At 36.4% G+C, this 23,905-nt stretch overlaps 3 protein-coding genes across 5 annotated transcripts; all 3 read right to left on the bottom strand.

The window, feature by feature from the left end:
- Positions 1-5,891: 5,891 nt before the first annotated feature.
- Positions 5,892-10,161, bottom strand: LOC124828517 (eukaryotic translation initiation factor 3 subunit C-like). Its single transcript, XM_047301829.2, has 4 exons — positions 10,003-10,161; positions 9,520-9,576; positions 7,638-9,431; positions 5,892-6,991 (listed from the first exon to the last, which is right to left on the bottom strand). The coding sequence occupies exons 2-4, from the start codon at positions 9,541-9,543 to the stop codon at positions 6,020-6,022; spliced, it is 2,790 nt and encodes a 929-aa protein (XP_047157785.1). The 5' UTR covers positions 9,544-9,576; positions 10,003-10,161; the 3' UTR covers positions 5,892-6,019.
- Positions 10,162-11,199: 1,038 nt separating this feature from the next.
- Positions 11,200-12,549, bottom strand: LOC148194991 (peptidyl-prolyl cis-trans isomerase FKBP17-2, chloroplastic-like). Its single transcript, XM_088094594.1, is given in 4 exon segments — positions 11,200-11,755; positions 11,856-11,900; positions 12,201-12,492; positions 12,495-12,549. Coding segments are annotated over 4 exon segments (732 nt in total). The 5' UTR covers positions 12,535-12,549; the 3' UTR covers positions 11,200-11,400.
- A 941-nt stretch (positions 12,550-13,490) lies between these two features.
- LOC124825789 (putative serine/threonine-protein kinase SIS8) lies at positions 13,491-22,876 on the bottom strand. 3 transcript variants are annotated; one of them, XM_088094592.1, is made up of 13 exons: positions 20,859-22,843; positions 19,669-20,106; positions 19,349-19,452; positions 17,712-18,904; positions 17,532-17,572; positions 17,173-17,241; positions 16,708-16,808; positions 16,312-16,390; positions 16,107-16,205; positions 15,945-16,013; positions 15,538-15,587; positions 14,312-14,488; positions 13,491-13,935 (listed from the first exon to the last, which is right to left on the bottom strand). In XM_088094592.1, the coding sequence occupies exons 1-13, from the start codon at positions 21,300-21,302 to the stop codon at positions 13,803-13,805; spliced, it is 2,997 nt and encodes a 998-aa protein (XP_087950718.1). In that variant the 5' UTR covers positions 21,303-22,843; the 3' UTR covers positions 13,491-13,802. The 3 variants fall into 3 exon arrangements, 2 of the variants coding, with proteins under 2 accessions (XP_087950718.1, XP_087950719.1); XM_088094593.1 differs by having other exon boundaries at positions 19,669-20,125; positions 20,859-21,000; XR_015780849.1 differs by lacking the exons at positions 13,491-13,935; positions 14,312-14,488; positions 15,538-15,587; positions 15,945-16,013 and adding an exon at positions 16,465-16,510 and having other exon boundaries at positions 16,145-16,205; positions 20,859-22,876.
- Between the last annotated feature and the right edge of the window lie 1,029 nt (positions 22,877-23,905).

The raw sequence follows: 23,905 nt of genomic DNA, 5'->3' as shown, positions 1-23,905 counted from the left end.
GTTGCTTTATCATCCTGGTAAAGCAAACGTAGTGGCAGACGCATTAAGCAGGAAGGCAGTGCATGTCTCGTTAATGATGGTGAAGGAGCTGCACTTAGTGGAGAGTTTCAGAGATCTAAGGTTGCAGTATGAGTTAGAACCGAACAGCATCAAGTGCTGCAACCTTAGGATATCAAGCAATGTGTTTGATCGTATATGGACGAAGCAACGTGAAGATGAAAACTTGGTGAAAATCTTTGATGCACTTGGTACAGACAAGGCTAAAGAATTTAATGCTGGAACGGATGGTATGTTACGTTACCTTGGTAGAACGTGCATTCCCAATGATGGAGAGCTGAAGCGGATTATACTGGAGGAAGCACATCATAGCCGTCTTAGCATACATCCCGGTATGACTAAGATGTACCAAGATCTTAGGCGTTCGTTCTGGTGGCCTGGAATGAAGAGTGATGTTGCACGATTTGTAGCATCTTGCTTGACTTGCCAACGTGCCAAGACTGAACACCAACGTCCAGGAGGTCTGCTTCAACCACTGGAAATTCCTGAATGGAAGTGGGACAGCATTTCCATGGATTTTGTGACCCATCTACCACGGACAGTTAGGAACCATGACTCAATTTGGGTGATTGTGGATAGGTTGACAAAGAGCGCACACTTCTTGGCAGTGAATCTGAAGATGTCCATGACCAATTTGGCCAAGTTGTATATTAATGAGATTGTTCGTCTACATGGAGTGCCTTCAAGCATAGTTTCTGACCGAGACACGAGATTCACATCTCGTTTTTGGCAATCATTACAAGCCGAGTTGGGGAGCAAGCTGCAGATGAGTTCAGCATATCATCCTCAAACGGATGGCCAATCTGAACGTACAATCCAGACGCTAGAAGACCTACTGAGGACGTGCGTCCTAGATCACTTAGGCGCATGGGATGAGGTGCTGCCTCTTGTGGAATTCACATATAACAACAGCTTTCAAGCTAGCATTGGGATGGCGCCGTTTGAAGCTCTCTATGGGAGGAAGTGCAGAACGCCACTTTGCTGGTTTCAGGATGGAGAGAACGTGCTAACTGGACCTGAGCTCATCCAGCAAACTACTGATAAAGTGAAGTTGATCCAGGAGAGACTGAAAACGTCCTTGAGCAGACAGAAATCCTATGCGGATAGGAGAAGGAGACCACTGGAGTTCGCTGCAGGTGATCATGTGTTTTTGAGACTGAATCCAATCACTGGAGTGGGAAGAGTATTACGTCCAAAGAAGTTGTCTCCCAAGTTCATAGGGCCGTATCAAATATTGAAGAAGATTGGACCAGTAGCCTATGAACTTGCGTTGCCTCCTCAATTATCAAATCTACATCCAGTTTTCCATGTGTCTCAGCTTAGGAAATACATATCTAATCCTTCTCATATCTTGGAGCTGGAAAACATCCAACTGCGTCAAGACAGAACATTGGAGCTGCAACCAGTCCGCATTGAAGATGAACGCACCAAACTGCATAAAGGAAAAGACCTTCGTCTAGTGAAGGTGGTGTGGGATGCTAAGACTGGAGATTCAACGTGGGAAGTAGAGAGTGCAATGAAGGAATTATATCCACACTTATTTGCTTGTAATTTATAAATTTTCGAGGACGAAAATTTTTGTAGTTAGGGAGAATGTAAGACCCTATATAATTAAACAATGATAATTCTGTGTTAAACCAGATTAGTGCACTATAATTCTGAGTTGATTTAATCCTACTTCAAATCTGCTAAATCTCTTCCTGCAATGCACTGAAATCAAGCTCCACCATTCTCTGGAAACTGCACCACGTCACACACACTCAGTGCATTAAAAACGCACCAATCTGTGCATGCACACACGCCAAGTGTCACGGGAGAGAATTCCAAGCAGGGTTTGGTGTGCAAGTGGCAGACTATGAAACGCTCTCTTGTTTGATGTGGAATCCACTCAAAATTCTGAGTTTTGAGAAAACTCTTTCACTCACACTCACACTTCGTCTTCCTCAGAAAACCAAACCTTTCATCTTCTCCAACTTCTCACTAAGAACCTTTATCTTCTCTCTACCATTACTCACTTCCTTCAACTCCAATCCGTTTTCTGAAACCATAGGAACATTCACGGGCCAGCAAGCTCCATTTTGATCCGAACCTCTTTTGATTCTGTAACTGGTAAGCTCCAAACCACAATCTAATCTTAAAATTTCTAGGAACACTGTATCAGTTGCATGCAAGGATAAAAATCTGAGTTTCTGAGAACTCTCATCTTCTCTCTAAAATTACTCATTCATCATCTCCTCAAATTCTGTTTCAGATACTGTAAACACTGTCACTGCACCGTGAACATCAACTTGATTCGAACAGAATTGAGAACTGAACTGGTAAGTTCTCATTCTGCATAATTGTCCATTGAGTTCATGCTAATCAAAATTCTGGTTGCATGAATGAGTTATAGGTTTGATCTTTATGTTATTTTGGTATTTTAGATTTAGTGAAAGTCGTGGAGTGAATTCATTTGGGTAGAGAACTGTGAGTGATCAAGATAAACCTTAAACAATTGGAATTTCACTGCAGTAACAGGTAAGGGAAGCCTATAATTTTAATTTATACTGTATGTGTTATGATCTGATGTGCATGTATTAAATGTATGATGTTCGAGCTGTGTAAATGACCACAGTTATGAAATCTGGTTTTCTGATAATGTGATTGATCTGCATGTTGGTTTGGAATGTATGAAAATTATGAGGTTGAGCTGTTAAGAATGGTTTATGATATCTGATATGAATTCTAGTTTGGATGGGTCTGTCATGAACTGATACGGCTTGGATGAATGATATTTGATGTTGGATTTGATTTGATTACATGTTGAATTGATGATGCATGAACTGAGTATGGTTATTGGATACTTGGAATGAATTAGATGTTGAAAACTGTATGATAACATGTTGGAAGTGAATTAAATCTGAAATGAAAGTATAAAGTTAGAAAAATTGAAATCTGGGAAAAATTCTACTAAGTGTGAAAAATCTGAATTTCTGATCATTCTCTGTTGCTAAAAGGACGTTCGTCACTGGACGGTCTTAGACCGTTCGGTGTTTGGTTAGCATGACTTAGATTGGAATTCATTCATTTGGAATGAATTCTGCTCAAGAACGAGCGTCCCCCAATTGGGTGAATGAGCTTTCGATCTGCTCAGTACAGCTAAGTATTTAAAACTTTATAAAAAAGTGACGTTCGGCCTTAAGTCGAGCGTCCGTCCTTATTGACGCTCGTCCTCATGATTGAGCGTTCGTTCTTATTGTTGTTCGACCTTATGTCGAACGTGCATTCTAAGAGAGCGTTCGTCCTTATATTGAACGTTCGTCCAAGTTGACGTTCGGTCTTATATCGAAACGTTCGTCCTAGATAACGCTTGGGTTTTACCAGCGTTCGTTCTGATTGTGCTCGGTCATTTACCTGGCGTTCGTTCAAAGCAGGGTTCGGTTTTATAATTGAACGCTCGTCCTTACCATTGAACTCTGAGCGAACGTAACTGGCGTTCGTCCAAATTGCTAATTAACGTTCGTTTTTCTGGCAGTGCTGTTTTCTGAAATCAAATTATATTGACTGTTTATCTAAACAATGTCTTACTGGTGTTATCCTTTGGATTCTACCTGGACTCGTTACATTCAAAATCTTTCTAAGTATCATTCATGTCTTTTAAAGATCAGTATTTTCAAATTATAAATTTTAAAGAGTATTAGGTGAGTTCCTTGGTTCTTTTCTCTTGTTCAGAAACAAGGATGCAGAGTACTGTAACATGTAAATTTCTATTTATTAAATGATGAACTTTCGTGAAATTAAGAGAGTGGAATACAGAATGGAAATATGGATTCAGTGAACTGTTTAATATGGTGAATTATATGTGGAATGAATTATTGGAAATGAATTATGATGAGCGTTCCAAGGAGGAACGTCTCTAATATGATTGATTGTTGATTTTTGTAAAGTATGACTGTGGGCATGCTAAGCTGGCTTGGTCCATCCTGATATTCCGTGATACACCTCTTCAAGTAGAAGGGGGTAGTCATGCGTGGGAATGGCAGGAGGTCCTTAGTCCATAAGTTAACATGGGCGACGTAAGAACGGACTTACCTCGAGTGGCAGCTGTTTGGTGTTACCCAGTTACTACACCACTCGGGTGCAAGGACGCCTGTAGCTACACGGTTCATACAGTCCGGACAGTCTGTCTATTATATAAGTATCTGTATGATTGTTAATTGATGAGCTTGCATGATGTATGTGTGGATTTAAATATAAATGTATGTGTTGATTGTATAAATTAAATATTATAAGCTTACCCTTGCGTTTCCATTGTGTTGTCTATTGTCCATGTATAATCCGTGTTGTCAAAATGCAATGATCATCCGTTGTGGATGTGAGCAGATGGTGGTGTATCCCTTGAGCAAGTGTTGGACGAAGAAAAGGTGGAGGATGCTAACCTTGTGGAGGTTGAAGTAAAATCGGAGCAGTAGGATTAGATTAGTAGTAGAGGTTATGTTTTCTGTACTGAGTTTTGGAAGTTCTGTATATAATTCTGCAGAATTTTGTATGCAGATCTGTTTTATGTATTTTGGTGGATTTCTGAACACTGTAAACTCTGCTGTAAGTTACTGAACAGTACTGTTTATTTATATAAGTGCTGTATTCTTTTGGCGCAGCGGTTATTTGTGTAAAGACTGTTTAATGTAGCTGTTAATTGTGATTAATTCTGAATTATAGTGATTACTATATTTTGGGATGTTACATTTGACATTTCTAATTTTTTTTATATCTATATATATATATATAGAAGGATTTTAACACTAGAATATGTTTCCGATGTTTAATAAAATCAATTAACATATAGTTAAAATTGAATAGAAAATTAACTAGAAGTTAAAAAAAAAACTAGATTGAAAATGTTTAGTAATAGATTTGATGTTATGCATTTAGTCTAGATTGCTAATTTACTGTTATAGATTTAAAATAATTTTCATTTTTATAGATTAAGTGATAGATTCAGTAAAATGATATAAAACTTATTTTTATATTTGTATTATGAACAATATGTTATTTTTATTATAACTTCATTTATTTACTTACTTGAATTAGTTTAAAAAATATTTATTAACTTAAAATCTTAAATTAATTTTTGTAAAAGCACATTTTCTTTTAACTAGATTGATACAGAAGTTATGATGGTGACAAAAAAAAAATCAAAATTTTAACCTAATTGACCTTTAAGTTGAATTAGTAATAACAAAAAACACTCAACCCAATCAAATATTTTTTTTATGAATTGGATAATAGATTTGCCTAAATCCTATCTAATCCAACTCCTAATTTCTTCTTTTTCTATCTTAATAAATCTTGTATATTGTAAATTTATGGGTTGAAAAGAATATTGACATAAAACACGTGGTGTATGTGTTTTTTTATTTGATAAAATAAATTATTTTAATTTTAAAAAATAATTCAGTTTAAACAAAAGGTTAAACTTAAAATAATGAACATAAAAAGTAAAATGGGTAAAATTAGTAAGGTCATATTTTACTTTGAAAAAGTAATTATTTAAAAGGTAAAATGAAAAAGAAAATATGTTCACCTAGTATAGATAATAAGTTGATGAAAAAAATATTAAGTAAATACATAATCAATCTTGTTATTAATCAATATGGACAATAAGATAGTCCCATAATTGATTTTACACCTACATAATATGGACAATAAGATAGTTCCATAAGTTAGAAAACATCTTTTAACACTGTTCTCTACAAATGAAATTATGTATGTATATGGTAATTAATACTATCATGTTAAAAATAGTAATTGTAAAAAACCTTATTACAAAATTGAATTGAGAAGGGCTAAAAATATAATAAACAATGCAATGGAAATTTAGATAAAATCAAAACCAAATAGAATGCTACAAAAAAGAAAAGCAGAATGCTATAGAGCCCTAGTCATATTATCAAAACTGATACGAAGAAAATCTAAAACTTGTTCAAGCACGAGCTGCTCCCTTGAGGCTAACCATGCGAGTAGACACATCGCCATGGGATCCCCTTAATCCTGAACCCCTTTGAGCAGTCCTCCCTGAACCTCCATATGAAGCACCTGTTCCTCGTCCCCTTGAATAGCCACTCCCAGCTGCTTGGCCTAATGCCATTGGTCTTCCACCACCACCACCATACCCGGTACGCCCACTGCCTGATCTTGGCTGAGAAAGGGACAGGTCTTGCCATCTACCACCTGAAGATGTTGTTCCACTGCCGGCTGCGGCGGCTGCGTAGTCCTGGCCATCTCTCCGCCTTAGAGGCAGATCTAGTCCACTACCACCTATCCTTGCTTCTGTTGCTTTTTCATTATTCTCCGCAAGAATAGATAACTTCTCGGTCAACTGGAATGCCAATGCCTGCAGCCTAGAGTGTTCGACATCTTGGAAAAGAATGCATTCGGTTGGCTGGTCCCAGCTTGCATAAAGCTCCTCATTGATCATCATCCTACTGACAATGCTGTGAGTACGAGAAACAGAGAGATCAAAAAATTTTGTGAGCTGATCTAAGCACAAGGATTCATAAGACGAAGAGAAGGTAAAGAGGTATGTCCTCAATGCCTCCTCCTTGATTTTGTCCTTCAACATTTCAAGCACACTGTCTCGATTTTTCACAAATTTCCATACATCAAGAGTCACAATAATGTCATACGCCTTCTGGAAGTCTCCCTTGCGAAGAACCCTTGTAGCAGCCATAACATGGTCTCTCACATTTTCCGGTGGACCAGTAAATGTTTGTTTCTCGCTTACTTCAAGCAAGCGTCGGAAAGTTTTACTAATGACCTTCCGTTTGGCATCATGAACATTGGCTGCCAAGTTGGGAACTTCCAGCAGCATAGCAGATACAAGATGTACGGCCTCCAGTAGCTCAAGATTGATGTGCATATGATATGGCATCTGCCGTCTTCTTTCCAACCTTTCCTGAAAGATAAATGAGAAGAGTTATCAGCAACATTAAAATGTAATTTATCCAATTCTAGAACAAAGAATTGATTTAAAATGCATTAAAATACTGTTGTCCAATCACAAGATGAAAAGTTAGTGTCTATCAGGAAGCAACCTGATAATTGCAGAACCAACAAAAAAACAAGAAAGCCAGATCAGCCCTCTCTTGACGAGTTGAGTACCAGCATGCTGACCAAATGATTATTAGTTTTACATTACTTCAATTTCTTTCAGTTCTTTGGCTATAAATTCTCCCCATGATGTCATTTTTCATATAAAAAGGTTTACCTCTTCAGTACTAATTTACATGGCACATCTAAGCAGTTAAACATATTCATATAATTTTCTGATTAATTGCAATGCATCGATTAACAAAGCATAGTTTCACTAAACAAATTAAGTTTAACACGTAATGCCTGAGGAGGATCTAGGTATTTTAAGATATATTTTTGAAAACATCATGATAAGAAAAATAGCATAATCATACACGTATACATAAGCTTATCTTACAAATACTCCTTCAGTAACTTAGTAATAACAACAAATGCATTGAACTCTGAACAAAGACAGGCACCTAATAAGCTTCCACAGTATCAATCAATTGAAAATAGGAGGTCAATACCTGCTCTGGAGTCTTCTCGTGATAACGACTTTGTGACACACCTTGTGCCAGCAACTCCTTCACCCTTCCACCAGAGTAGAGTTCAGACAGACAGCCATGTGCTTCAGAAATCAGTCCAACCCGAAAAGCGCATAAACCTAACTGTGACATAGCCCTGTTAAAAAGTATCTGCGTTGAAATGTCTAAATGCTGAACACTATCTTGCAAATGGCTCATAAGCAGGAGATCACGGGCAACTGAGAACTCATCAAGAAGTGCATGCTGATATATATCACAGAGCATTGCACGTGCTTTAGTTCGCTCATCTCCATATTTGTATATCAAAGATACCAATACATCCATCAAGGTCCTGTTATACTCAGGGAAGGTGGGTTTTCGTGCCACAACCTCTGGGGTAGCAACAAATGCAGTTGGAACTCTTGGTTCAAATTCTTTAGACTCCTCACTTGCATCCCCTCCGTTCTCCCCAGCTTCGGTCAACTCAGTCAATTTTCTCATGGCATCATAAACCTCCTGTGGTTTGTAGTAAATGAGCTCAACCCTCCTCAAGGCCACCTTAGATGCGGCTTTGAAATTTCCAACTCTTTCAAGATATTCCTGAACATTCTGAGCAAGAACCAGAAACGTGGGTTCATCCCTAAGTCTCTCCACATAGTCACGTGTATGAGGATCTATGCATTGCAAGCTCTTGAAAAACTCAACATCAATTCTTTCTAAGAAAGCAACTAAGTTACCCCAAACCCGAATTGGTCCATTATAGTCAGTACCTTTCTGAGTTTCATTCTCATCTGGTTCCACAGAATCATCGACCACTATGTTTGGGTACTGGACTAAAATATCAAGAATGATCAGCATGTTCTGCACACATTTTTTCCATACATTTATCGGCATGTATCCATTCAGACCTGGATTAACATCAAACTGAGCAGAAACCACACTGAACAGAATTTCCAGCTTCTGTGCAGGTGTCTTAGCAACTTTTGTTAGGAAAGTGAGCTGCTCAACCTGTTCAAACCTCCCAGTTCCCTTCCTTCCTCTAGCAGACACAACCTCTTTAAACTTCTTGTTAACAGCGTCCCAAGTGATCTCACTAGGGTTTTTCATGAACTGTCTATCTAAAAGTCTGTCCTTCTTGCTAAGCTTTTGGTCCCAAGGACCTTCATCTGGCTTCTCATCGTCATATTGAGAAGCTTCAGAATCCGATTTGGCTTCTGGTTTTCGAAGCTGCTCTGGATCAATAATCTCATCATCACTTTCATAATCTTCCTCACTCTCCTCTTCCTCTTTCTCCTCCTCACTCTCAGGGTTCTCCCTGCACTTATTAATCAACTCCTCGTACTGCTTGTTATTCTTCTTCAGCTTCTGCTTCATTGAATTCAAGGCTTTAGCATTGCTACTACTCATTTTCTTCTTGGCATCCTTATTAGCCAAAGCCTGAGTCAAGAAATCTTCCAACATCACAAGTGCCTTGATGTAAAGGTTGGGGACCTTCACCGACTCAGTGATGCGCATGACTTTCTCAAGCTGTTTGTTAATCTTGTCAAAATTCTCTAGCAAGCTCACCCAGTCGTTGATCTTCATGGCATTCTTCATCTGGTCGACAGTGGAAACCATCTCCTCGAAACGCTTGTCTTTAGCCGACCTGACAACACGTTTTTGGCCATCGGAATCATCACTGTCACTTGCATTGTCCTGCAGGTACCTGCTTGTCACTGCTTGATTGGCAGAATCACCAACCGCCGTTTCGACCTCCTCGTCATAATCGCTCTCCTCCTCCTCGGAATCACTTCCACCCTGCCATTAAGTAAATAAAACACGATTTGATATCGCATACTTTCCACAACTCAATGAATCAAAACATAATTAAGAATGTGCTAAGAACCTGGGTCCAGAATCTCGAAGCCATCCTTTGTCAAAAGTCGCGAGGAGCGTCAAGAATCTGCAAATGAACATAATATAAAACTGTGGCTGTATGGCGAAAGCATAAAATCAGATAAAAAAACATATTTTTTTAAAACAATCGTCTCACAAAAAAGTATGAAAAACCCTATCCTATTGAGTCTTCTTCCAAATTTACGGAAAAGAAAAGCACAGGGACGATCGGTTATTCAACAACAATCCCATGACTCAATATTCAACACTAAATTTGTCAATTAAGCGTAACAAAATTCTCAACCAAAACAAACCAACTATGAGAAAAACCCACAACGTTGGGTGATACAATGACACCCAAGTAGACGCCTTTGTTTCACTCGAGCGCAAAAGGAAACGAAATAAATCGAAAAATGGAACAGAGAAAACGAAACATGCATACATAAACAGATTAATGCGGACAGAGTAAAGAAGATCAAAATGGCGTGCCTACCGATTTGCGATACGAACGAAGAGATTAGGGAGAAGACAGAGAATGAATGAGATTTGGAATGTGATGAGTGAATCAACGTTGGTGAAGAAGAATTAGGGGTTTTGTATACTAAACTGGCCAGAGCCTACGTGCTGTGTAACGTGTTATGTTGGGAGTGTTAAGGAAATAGGGTTATTAGAGGGCACTACTAGAGAAGAAAACGGAGAAAGCAAAAGTTAAAAATTAAAAATTAAAAATAAATATATATATATATATATATATATATATATATATAAAGAAAAATGGGAAAACAATAAATATAATATTCACTTGATTGTAAAAATAAATACATTTAATGCAGATATAGATAAAAACTTTTACATTCTAATTCAATTAAAAATAGTAATTGATATGATTTTAAAATAATTATGATATAAGAGAAAAAAAAGCACATGAATTCATTTTTAATTTGTTGATGATGTGAAGTTTTCAAAATTTAGAATAAATTTAGCAAGCTTAGGAATATGGTCATGTGCTATTAAATTATAATACAAAGCGTTTTCTATTATTAGTATATGTTATTTTTGAAATAATAAATAAAATATTTCAAATAATATTTTTATATTGCAACTTTTTAAAAATAATTTAGATAAAATAAATAAATTTTTTGGTTTATTATTTTCTCTAAACCTAAAATTACGAATTGTTTTTCAATTTTTTTTATAAAAAACTTAAACTAAAAAAAAATCCATTTTTTCTTCATTCTATGTTTTTTTAAGTAATAGTAGAAATTTAGTTTAATCAAAAAAGTTTTTTTCTAAAATTAAGCCTATTAACGTTGGGTGGCTATTACTTTGTTTTGCAGGGGATGAAATGTTTTCGATAATCCATGCTTTATATAAAATCATATTTTCAAAAATTGGTGAGGTACTTCTTTTCAATTGTTTGGAATGAAACCACATTCAAATACTTATCTCAGGCCAATCATTCCTTGAGATTTAGGTTAAAAGTACAAAGCATCCTAACTCATCCAAATCCCTCACAAGATTCTGGTTCATCTGTTTTAGCTGACCCTTTACTGATAAATGAAAACTGATATCTTTTGATTCTTCATTACAGCTGCCAATGCTATTGATTAACTTCTTCTAAATAATGTTAATAGCAAAAACTAGAATTTAGCATATGCAGAGTGATAAGAAGTGCGGTACAAGTTGAATATTACTGCTAACAGTTGATATTATTGCAGTTAGACAAACTTGTTCACTGTTGAAATGTATATTACCTTTCAATCCAATTGAAAAGAATGAGAGAAAAAATGGATAATAATCTTATATGATACAAGCTGAGCAACCTGCATTATCGGTTTAAGGAATTATGAACAATGGTAGGACTTACTAGAGGAAAATTTGCATTCAATCATTAAGCAGGAGCAATGGAGACTTTGTCAACCTCTACAATATACTCAAGGGTTGCAAATGGAGGAATTTGCACACCAGTGCCTAAGTCAGCACCATTCTCTCCAAACCCCAACTGAGGAGGGACTATTACCTTCCTTTTGCCTCCAGCCCTCATAGTTTTTAGCACATATTCTATCCCTTCACACACTCCCTTACTGTATGGCCTTGATCCCATCACTAGAGCCAATGCTTTCTTCTCTCCTTCAAATGTGTTCACAAACACTTCTCCATTGTTTTCAACTTTTCCCATGATATCAATCACAACCAGATCACCAGGTCTTGGTGAAGCACCACCACCAACTTTCAATTCATAGTACCTGTAATTCAACGCATCAGAAAATAACGCATCAGAAAATGAGGCCTATAACTGTATAAAATTACCACCTAGCATATGATAGAGTGTGAAAGATAGTGAACCTTATGCCATTAGGCAGCAGCACCTCTTCCACCTTCTCAACATTCCTATGCAATACAAGAATCTCATCAGTCATCACTAAAGAACCAACTAATATATATAAGCTTTGCTGCATAATTTTGGTGAATGTAAGAAAAGAGGGTTGATGTTGAAAAGTCATCTTAATTGCAATGAGTTCTAACCTGCCTTAAAAAGGTCTACTTATAGAAAAGGGCTGGCCAAAAAGATTAAGTAAAACTTAAGTAGTGATTAAGGATATGATAAATGTAGTTCTTGTAAGACTCGGACACTTTTTACATTACAGTACAAACCAAATCCTAAGATCTATAGAAACTAGGAACACGGACCTTGTATTTGCCTCTTGCTGAGACACTTCAAGGCGAGTCTTGATTTGTTCTGAGATGACACCAAATGCAAGAAAACCAACCCATGCAAGACCTGCTCCTAGCCCAAACCTTCTGGTCAAGGAAGTGGCTATCCAATCTGTGGATTCAACCTTAGTGGATGAAGTGACTGGTTTGATGGGCTTCTGTTGCTTAGCTTCATTGGACACCGGGGGCTGAGATTGTGGTGGAGGAACTGGTGGAGGAGTTGGTGGTGGAGTTCCTGTTGACGAAGAAATGTGATGAGTTCTGGAAGGGGAAGGGAGAAAATTGGTGGGGAACCAAAAAAAGTAGCCATCTTGAGGATGAACGAAAGTTGGTTTAGATAGAAAAGGTAAAAAGAAATATCTCACAAGGTCCAGTTAGGAGATTGTGGTCCCCACCTTATCCCTCTCAGGATCCATCTTAGCCTTTAGTTGCACATGTCACAGATGATAACATAAACTATAAAACCTTAGCTGTTACGTATAAATTATGCAGAACTGATTCTCTGCTTTTACAGTAAAACAAAAATAACACGTTTCTTTCTTTCTTTCTTTCTGTCTTAAAGGGGAAAAGGGAAAAGTTTCCCTACCAATGCCAACTATAGCTACATCATGGCTCTCAATCTTCCCAATCTATTATATATATATATATATATATATCTTAACATACTCTGCAGAAAATTTAAAGAGAACAATATTTGCTTGTGGAATATGAAGCATGGTAATTGTTGCCTCATATGTCAGTAGTCTTTTAAAATCTGAGGTAAATTTTCTTTTGATCCTCAAATTTGAAATTAATCTTTTAAATTGAAAATATTTATTTTAATATTTTTGATCTAAATACCGCTACAAACTTTATTTATATAATTAGCAATTACTAGTCGTTGCCTTAATAATGTGTTATCATCAGATATTAAATCAGATGTTTGCTTACATTTTAGTATGAAACACTTGGATAGATGAACTAAAACTTAATCTGAGTTTAATTGATTAAAAATATATTTAAACTTATTCACTAAATATAAATTATACTAGTTAATGTATCAACCAAGTGAGACCAACTCCACTAAAATACAAAACCTATGTTGTTGCTCAGTCTCTAGAAACACAAACAACTGAATAAATAACATTATTTTTCCTTTAACAGTGTGCAAGTCCAAGAGAGAAATGCAAGGCTCACAGAGAACTTAGCACATTAACCCAGTTAACATGGTCACTAATTACAGAAGCAAGCAACTTTCAATTATGTTAATCCTTTCTTCTATCCAAATTACAGTTGCAATTTTCCGTTACTATTTATGAACAACAAAATTTAGACACTGATTACAACATGTTTCAAAGAATTTTGTACAAACAAATGGTACAACCTGACACTAACAGCACTGTGGATAACACAGAAAAGAAAAGGAAATGGAGGAAAACAAAGAAGGAGAAGGAACTAGAGGAGTGAAAACCTTGAATGAGAATGTAAGTTAGCTGAACCAATCACTTTTGTCAATCCCAAACGGTAAATACTCTACAATTTGCCCTCACATTTATAGCAGTAAAATGAAAAACAAAATGTTAGTGGTATAATTTTCTTCTATCCTGCGGGAAATTCAGTAACTCGTGATGACTGAGCACTTGATCTAGGCACTTGAGAAGCAGTAATTGGCCTCTGCAATGGCTTCAGAGCAGCCATGATTTCAGCAAATGTTGGCCTCAGCTTTGGATCTCTGTAATTCAGAAAAGTAGAATATCCAGTCATACATCTTATTGTAGAAAAGAAAAATATTCTATCACGTGCATAAATTTATTACATGCAATGACTGAGATATATTATTGCAACCTCGTATGTACAACCTTAGAAACATGTTTATGCCCTTTAAAAGATCACATTCAAATAAGAAAACATATCATCTCCAACTGTTTCACCGTTTAAACTTAGAAATTCATCCATAGAGTTGGAGAACGTCAAACAGTCTAAACAGAATGAGAAGAACAGCTTCTCAGAGTGATATGCCACAATTCTATATTGTTAAATAGAACAGTATAAACATATTTGAGTCATAGTTCAGAATGGAAGGACAAAATGATTGAAAGTACACTCACGTCTGCCAGCATTGTCTGATAATATCTGCAATGACAGGGTCTACATCATCTGGAATGTCTAGACGGCGATGTTGGAAACCCACAGCACCAACAACTTGCATTGGATTCATTCCTCCCCAGGGTTGCTGCAACGTAGAGAGCTCCCACAATATGACGCCATAGCTGAAAACGTCGCACCTAGAAAATGAGTAGCAACTTGTCATCATAAAAGCATTGAGTTTTAAGAAGTGGCTGAGCCAACAAGAAAATTGGTTTGAGACAAGACAATGATAGAACAGTTTTTAGTGAACTGCAAAGAAAAACCTTGTTTTGTTTTACCTAAAACCGAAGATTCCAGAGGATTAACCAAGTTAACCAAGCTTATTTTTTTGTTGATAAAAGAATAATTTTAATTGCAAAGAGAAAAAATGGAATATTACATTCCTCCTAGGAAAAAAATGTGGATGTTAGCATCAAGAACCAACTCTCCCAAAATCTTTAGTTTTTAGGTGCAAGACCATGAATGTTTTTATTAATATTATCATTTCAGAAAAAATAAAAAGAGATATGGACCACATTGGAGAATTCGACCTAGCTGCAGTATCCAAGATCAACTGATGATTCTGTTTCTCATCATCAGCCTGATGCTAAGAAATCTAAAGATTCCTCATGATCAAACTATAGAAGACAGACATTTGATCTCCAGTCGTGGAACTCAATCTGTCCAATACCCTATCGTGATTCATTGCTCCAACCTCAAATATGTTTTTCCTCAGTGTAAAGCCTTAAAAACCATACCTGAACATTGTAGAACCTTCCATATAGCATCTGAAGGTTATTATTATCCAACTTTTTAATTACCGAGTTTGACATGCAGTTAGTTCCTGTTTGGTATAATTAGCTTGCTTGGGATAGTATAAATTCTAGCAAATAATAACTTTTCCAAAAGCTCTTTCAGAAAGCTAACAAACATGAAAAATTATTTCTTCAAAATAAGCTGAATCAAACGTGCACTTAATCTAAATTCATAAATTTGGCTATTGATATTTAGAATAGGCTAAAGAATCAGTCTGTCCAGCCTACTTGTTAAACTAATGAAATCTACATAAATATTTGCATGCACAATGTGCTAGTCATTCATTTGTGGCAATGTTAAATAGAGGAAGAGTGGTGGGATTGGAAGGGTTTTCACAACACCTTCGTGTCCCTAAAGCAAAACAACAACTGCCAAGAATAACAGAGCTTACTTTTCATCTGAAAGTTCATTTCTCAACACTTCTGGAGCCATCCATTCAGCCTGAAACATATCATACACATAAGTATTTGCTTGCATATCCAATTCCAATAAGTTCTACTAGGTGGCCTTTCATCATTGCAGATAAAAGAATGATGATGCAAGAAAATATATGTCATAAACAATGCCCAAATTAGGAGCTTCAAAACGACAGAGCCAAAGCATAACAGAAAAACCGTAGTTTAAAAATTTACAGGGAAGAAAATCCTCAGCCTTCCAAAATTATTTTTTTGGTAAAGGATATACCAAGTGTCTTTAATTTGTGTTCTAACATATGATTATTAGCATGATATTATTTCATAAAGGGGACAGATTTTACAACAGCTATTGGACAAAGGAATCAAAATTATGATAGCTTACTGTTCCCGCAGTTGATCTGGAAGAAAGGAAGGTGCTATGCTTCATTCGTGATAAGCCAAAATCACATACCTATTCAACAGCAAAAAGAGTGATAACCTATCAACAAATAAAGTCAATCACAACACTATAAGGAACACATATCACAAGATTAGTTATCAGAACCTTTACAACCCAGTTTTTATCAACAAGAAGATTTGGGGACTTCAAATCACGATGCACTATCACTGGAGTACTGCTGTGCAGATAGTTCATTCCTCGGGCCTGAATAATCAAAAGAGAGAAAGGTTATAAATCATGACATCTCTGGTTATTACAGCAATAATTTACCGAGTGAAACTGCATTCACTAAGAGACAACAAGATCCTACAGCATCAAGGGCCATCCGCAACCGCCTTCGCTCATCTAATTGATTGTTAGGTCGGTGAATTAATCTATACAAACTCCCTCTGCAAAAGATTATCTACATCTCAGTATTCGAAGAATCAAACTCAGAAAGATATTAATCAAGTATAATAAATACCCTTGAGTGTGGTTATCTATAATTTCTGACTTCTTACGTTACCAGCCTAACAAACATCAGTATAAAGTGATTTTAGAAAATAATTTTTTGAAGATGAAGCATTACTCTTGTCTCAGAACAATAACAACTATTTGTCTATTTAATTGATTAAGCTGGTAGGGCAAGCAAATATCGACTTCTAAAAAATTGAGAATCCACAAGATCAGTCTCATTAAGCTCAGGAAATGAAGAAATTCAAGTTACCTAGGAAGAAATTCAGAAACAATTGAAAGATTTGGAGGCCGAGTTACTGCTCCCATGAAGAGAACAACATTTGGATGCCTCAGTCTTTTCATTATTTGGACCTATTGCAATTTACATAAATTAAACAAGCACCTCCATCATTCAACAGGGAACCAAATAAAGATGTAAATGAGATGGTGGCACAACAAAAACAACCAATATTACATAATAGCTGAAGAATTGACACAAAATTACTTCACACAATATTTTGAAATGGTAAATCTTAAATTAGAAATATTAAAGAAACAACTCAATCAAACTATCTTCCATTTGATCCACTTATCTCACTAAAACTCTAAAGTCTCTACTGATATTATCTATTGACGAGACCAAACTATTGTACACTCAGATGGAATCATTGATCATATGGGACCATACATAAGTAGAAATGGAAAAAGAAGAAAACCGTAGGTAGGAAGTCCTTACCTCACTTTTGAACTCTTCAAGTAATTCACCAGAGATATCTTGATATAAGAACTTTTTTACGGCAACTTCCTGAAAAAATAAGAGAGGGAACATACTGTAAATCTACACAATGTAATAGGAAACAACGGCTATACATATATTGACAAGTGGTAAAATAAATTAGGTAGGAAATACTGCAACAAAATCACATTTTATAAAATGTTGTACTTGCATATACAAAGGTGCAATTGCAGTAGTGAAGGCTCACATTTCAATCCAAACAACGATGACTAGACTACCAATAATAATAAAAAGATGAAAAACTTCTGTAGTACACTAAATAATCCAATAGATAAGGTTCATGATGGTATGATACTCACAGTTCCATGCCATTCACCACGGTAAACTTCCCCATATGATCCTGCATGTCAAACACAAGCCACGCAATAGCAAATTGAGATTTTCTACAGAACAAGGACAACAACCAAGTGCTCCACTAAACACTAGCACTGTCAAACAGAAAAATGTACGACTAATATAGAACAATGCACAACCAATACCTAGTCCAATACGCTCTCCCATTTTGATTTCCTCCCATGGAATGTCATACTCGGCAACCTCATCCAGTGCAGAATCAGATTTGTTGCTGTCATTACTTACTGATCTGTCAGATTTTCTCTCACCTTCCGAGTTTTCTCCTAAAGGATTAGGCTCTCCATCACCACTACCCTTTGACTCAGAACCACCACCCTCTGTATCCCCATCACTTCGACTGTCCTGCTCATACTTACTGACAGCAGCAGTGGTTGCTACAACAGCTGCAGCAGTAGCAGTAGCAGCTGCTGCTACAGGAATCTCAAGATTAGAGTCAGTGTTTGATTTTGTCGCCGCAACTACCATAGAAGATGCAACAACAGCAGCTGCAGCAGCTGCAGCCGCTGCCACTGGGACATTTTTCCCGTACTTTACCCGAGCTGCTTCTGCCTGAGATGGTATGTTCTGTCCAACAGTTTCCCCTGTATCAAGGGGAAGACCAATTCCTAAGCCATCTACAGGCTTAGAATCTAGATGACTGCCGGGAGCTGCTTTGCGAAGAATTTTGTGGTAAGGCAAAGGAGGCAAAAATCGAGCAGGAACTAGGTTGTCATCAATCTTAATTTCTTGCTGCACACTTGGTTGTTTATTTTCATCTTTCTGTTCAGTAGGAAAATTTGTCCCAGTTGGAGTACCTAACTGCCCATGATACATTTCAGAAAATAAGTTTGGAGGTGCGACAACACCACTTTCAAGTAAAACGTCATGAAGTTTTTGAGCCAAGTTAGGATTCTCCTTAGCAGCATCAATCATGTATTGGGAAACATCTTTGACTTTCATTCTACGTGCTGCAGGGGAACTGATGCCCTCAGTCCAAGAAGGAGATCGTCCATGCGTGTATGGATAGTTAGTTCTACCGGAAGAATCCTTCACTCTGATCTTCTCTGCATAGGGGGTACTTTTGGATTCATTTGATGGTTTCTTTAAATCTTCCTTGCCTGTAGCAAACCCACTCAAACCAGATTCTTTCCCTCCACAGTCTGAAGTTTCTTCAGATGAACTTCCAACCCCGCTACTGAACGATGCTGCATTGGACGAATCTAGCTCTCTTGATGAAGGACTGGCCAAAAAAGAAGATCCATCGCATTCAATGTGTGATGCAGTAGCATCAGATGGAATAAGTGCTCCAGGAGCTGCCATTAGGTCCACAATGTACTCCCTGAAATTCATATCAGTCATAACTTTTAGATACATGATAGCAAGGCTTTGCAACTTCTACTTAAGGAAGTTACAAAAAGAATAAGAGAACATTCAGCTCTAGGCAATATTAAAGGATTTATTGAAAACCTGACATGAACAAAGAAATTAAATAGTATTAGAAATAGTAATATAACACATTTTCAAGTTAGGAACAATATATGACAAAGGAAACATTATGAAACAAGATTTCATGCCCATTCCACTGAAATTTAGCATTGCCATTCAAGACAGGTAAAACTGTTGTACTTGGGTATAGAAACCTTGTTTCAATGACCATGACTCATTAGGGTCTAGAGAGGATAGACAGTTGTAAGCAGTCTTACCTTACCTCAGAGAACTATATATGAACAAATAATGCTGCTCACTTGTCTATACCACAAAATCCAACTTTTAGAGTGCTTACCTTCCATCATCAATCTTGACAAAGTTCATTGCCACATCATCAGAACCCATATACTGCAGTCCTTTCACCAATCGACACGGAATGCCCAAACTGTCAGCTAAAACCTACATTTAGAAAGATAAATATAATTTTATTAGATGAATCATGGAAGCTTCTAGAAGAGTATAACAAAAATTTCATAGCAAATAGCGTTTCAGACTGCTCATTGAAATAATATTTTTTGGATTAAATCTAACCATAACCAATGTTACTATAGGCTTACTCGGCCAGACCATTCTTCATTGAATGTAAACCTGAAAGAAGAATATTAGGAAAAGCACCTTGAATAACAATGCTCGATGCCGAGCCAATCCAATGGTCAGTGAACCAAGAGGCAAAACCATGCTGCCAAGGGTGGCTTTTAGACTGTAACTAAGACTCCTCCAGGCTCTAGACATGCTTTCAGGATCTTTAACTGATCCACCCATATAGTCAGCTACCATTATTGCAAGCTTGTGTACCAAATTGCTATTTACAACTACTTCAAAATCTTTTCCTGAACTGGCAGCCATCTTCATGGCTTCTTGTTCAAGTTTCAACAAGTTGGAATCAGCAGCCCTATTGACCAAGACTGCTTCCCATGTGACATCAATTGAGGTTGATTTTCCTTGCAGATCTACTAGAGAAGGCATTCTTGCAGAGGTTGACTCAGTCAAGATGCCATACAGATCATAGAAACCATCTGAGATCTTGTCATCATAACCAAGAGCATTGTAATTCTGTGAAGCACGGATAAATCTACGATATGAGATAAGTCAGAAAGGAATATAAAGTAGGACATATTACAGTTAAGTGATTAAGTGGCATAAAGAAAGAAGTTAGCTTTCATCAGTTCATGCATCGACATCCTGATCAATTCAGCATCATTAACTCTAAAATTACTATCCCAAGATGTCAGCAAACCATTACTAATATAAATCGTTTGATGCCAGGAAATATGTCGTATAAGTCACAATTGAGATTTCTTATTGCATCTCAAGCACAACTTGATTATCCTTTTTCAATGTATATGATATGGATGAAATAGTAACCATTATAAAACTCCAACTTCTAAGAGCAAATATGCTGAGTGATATTGGAAGCTCCAGCCCTACGGCACTGTTCAGAGTGCTATTGATATATTTAATGATGGAAAAATTCTTCCAACAATCATGAGTTGTTATCTTAGTCATCTCATACAGATAAGAACGTTTAAAGACAAAAAACAAGTGAGGTCAAATGCAATATAAAGAGTCACAGATCCTTTGCTTTCAAAATACCACCACCCCACCCCACACCACACACACACCTCCCTTTCTTCAGGCTTTATATCACAATTCCATGATTCAAGTTATGAAAATGAAGCAACATCTCTGAATTGCAAATCTCGGTTTGTAATAGATGATACTTTTGCTCTTGTGGCACCCTCATAAGTACAACTAGAAGAATGTGACATTGGCCTTGAAGTCAATGGACTAACAAAATGACTTACCCAGTACCGGTAGGCCACAACTTCAGCTGGTGTATTATCAGGGTCACAAGATCCCAAACTGATCTGCTTAACAGCTTCAATCTGTACAGCCTCAGGATCCTCTTTTGCACTCAGCTCCAAAGCCAGTTGTATCTGATATTCCTCTTCCACTTCAGGATCCCTAGACGCGCTAGACTCCGAATCACGCCTTGCTGAATCAGACACAACATCCAAACCACCACTGCTCACTGAATCAGATGGGTCCATTCTTTCTCCTCTGGCAAGATTAGGAGACGGAGGACTGGGACTCTGCCTATTAGAAACTGAATGCAACCAATTCGAAAGCTTCTTAGGGGTAGTGGAAGATGAACCGTCACTGGACTTGGTGCTCTTTGATGAAGTAGCCCCCTGTGCATCATCCGATTGGTTAGACATGATATGAAGCTTCTTAAGAATGTTCTTCATATCTATTCCCTAGAGTACTGAATACTAAAGAAGTGGAAACCTCTCCATTTCGTTCTTCGACCAAGCATGAATCTCTCTGATTCGAAGTATGGTCTCCGGTATCTAGAAAACTATCCAAAGAACCCCTTTTTGTGAAACAGCTCCCGAACCAAGACAATCAAATCCAAACAACAGTCCCCAAGCAACAGGCCTTGCAAGCTTCCAAGTGAGGCGATCCAGATGGTTTAATTGAGCTGGAGCAGTCTCCTATTTAGCAGACAAGACTAAAATATTCCAAAAGAAACACAAACAGATGTTTGATACCATTCACCACCTTTAGGAAGCAGGGAAACCAAAATCACTTAGCCCCTATATGGAGAAAGAATGGATCTTTGTTTCTGTTTGTGGAAGGAATAAGAGCACAAAAATGGAAGAGACAAGAGGGTCGCGAAGACAACATTAAAGGGCAGAGGCTAAGACAGCAGAGACTAGGAGCAAGTGGGAGAAGGTAGGGGCCACAAAGCATGACCCACTTGAGAAGATAGAGGGTCACAAGTACTTCACAGTCCCAGAGAGAAAATTAAAGGGAAACTCGGTGGTGGGACTGGGAAACAAACACACACAAACAACAAATTTGCTTTCTTTTGTTCTTCCTCCTCCTCCTCCTTATCTCTGTGTGTTTGTGTGTTTAGTGGAGCCCCAAATGAAAGTGGTGATGGTGGTGGCATGAGTTGGGTGCTTGTGGTGAACTACTCAGAATTGGCATACAGAATGAACAAGTTGGAAAATAAAAATGGTTGCTTTGAGTCTTCAACTTTTGCTATTTCAAGCAAACCCAATCTTTGTCCTTAGTGATATGCAAGTATAGGACAAAGGGCATTTCATTGAAGTGGAAGTGGCTAAAAAACTCACTTTCATGTGCACCCTCATCTCATCTCATCTCTTCTACTTGAGTAGCCCGCACTCTGCTCCCACCTTTTCAATGCTCTCTTCAATTCTGTTCGGTTCTATGCTACTCGCGGATAACGGTACCCATTATTACCCCTTTCCTTTTTCCTTTTTCAACTAAATCTAGTGTGTGCTACACTCCTAGTGCTTCCAACACAGTATTACACCATAAAAAATTCCATCCCACCATTCTCCATAATTTATACATGGTGGAGAGTCTACTAGACTTCGTACTACATTTCACCTTTACCTATTAGCCTCCACCATTTCTACTTTTCCACAATATCATTTCTCATTTCCTTTTCTCGTTACTCTTCTTCTTCTCCAATCATTCACCAACTCACTGTACACATCGCTTCACTTTATTACTGTCCATGGAGGGCACTTGTAACATCTATATTTCAAATCTCATCAAATATTAAACATGTTTTAACACAACCTTGTCTCACATGTCCCGTTAAATTTAACCTCTTTAGTCAATTTTACTTCCTTAAATCCTTAGTTGTCAGGTTTCTTTCACAAAATGAAATGCTGATAAAGCAGTGATGCATTACCCTCTCTCTCTCTTTTCGTACGTAACGGTGATACGCATTCAGTTTAGCCCTTTCGAAAATTAAAATTCCTCTACTTAAAAAAAGTTAGCTTTTTTACGAGATTCATTTGGTTTTTTAAGAAATCAGATTATGTGGTTTTATTTAACATTTTTTTTAAGAAAAAATTCCCTGTTAAAACACGTCTAGGATTCTTCATAAAATTATAAAATAGGGCAACTTAAATACATTAATTTTACTTCCAAATAAATTATTAATTTTAAATCTGTATATAACAACATGCTTAAACACTTATATAGACTGACAGCATATAATTTAAAAACAATGCAGTATAATTTATTAGTGTATTTTTTTTATGTTTTATCCGAAACTCTTTTATTGTATAAAATTACTATTGTGAAGTGTAATTATAGGTGTTTATTTATTATTGTGAGTTTTATTAATACTAAAATAAACATCAGTCTTAAGCATTGCTATAAATAACTGCAAAATTATAATTTTTTTAAAAGTACTTATTACTGTAATTACCAGAAATAAAATAATGAAAGAGAAGAAGAGGTATTGACTAATTAGTTTTGGTTGGTAAAAATAGCGGTGTTGACCATACAGTCGGTTTGATTGAGTTTTGAAAACAACAATATTTAATTTCATAAAGAAAATACAATTTGATTTGAATATTGGAAAAACGAAATTTGATATAGTAATTTAAAATAACTTTGATTTATATTAGATTAAATTAATTTTAACGTATATGTATATAACTTTGGTTTATATTAGATTAAATCAATTTGGAAATTATATCTGAAATTAAATTGAATTAAATATTTTTCATTCAATTTTTTCTTGAATTTTGACATTCAATTGGAGTGATCTATTATAAATAAAGATAATAATATTTTGATAATATTTTTTCATAATATTTTAATATTATCTACGTGTTATTTTATGATTGATTTACGTTAGTATTTATGATTTATTATTTTTATAATAGAATAATTTTAGATTATAAAATGATACATAAATAATTTTAAAATATTGTGAAAAAATTGATTAAAGTTTCATTATCTATATATAAATAAATAAATAAATACATTAGAGATAAAGAAGGAAAACTGAAGAAAAAGT

The sequence above is a fragment of the Vigna umbellata genome, chromosome 7 (genome assembly GCF_029865625.1).
Source record: "Vigna umbellata cultivar VRB3 chromosome 7, Vumbellata_1.0, whole genome shotgun sequence".
NCBI classification, from domain to species: Eukaryota; Viridiplantae; Streptophyta; class Magnoliopsida; order Fabales; family Fabaceae; genus Vigna; species Vigna umbellata.
This window is presented reverse-complemented; position numbering and strand designations above follow the sequence as displayed.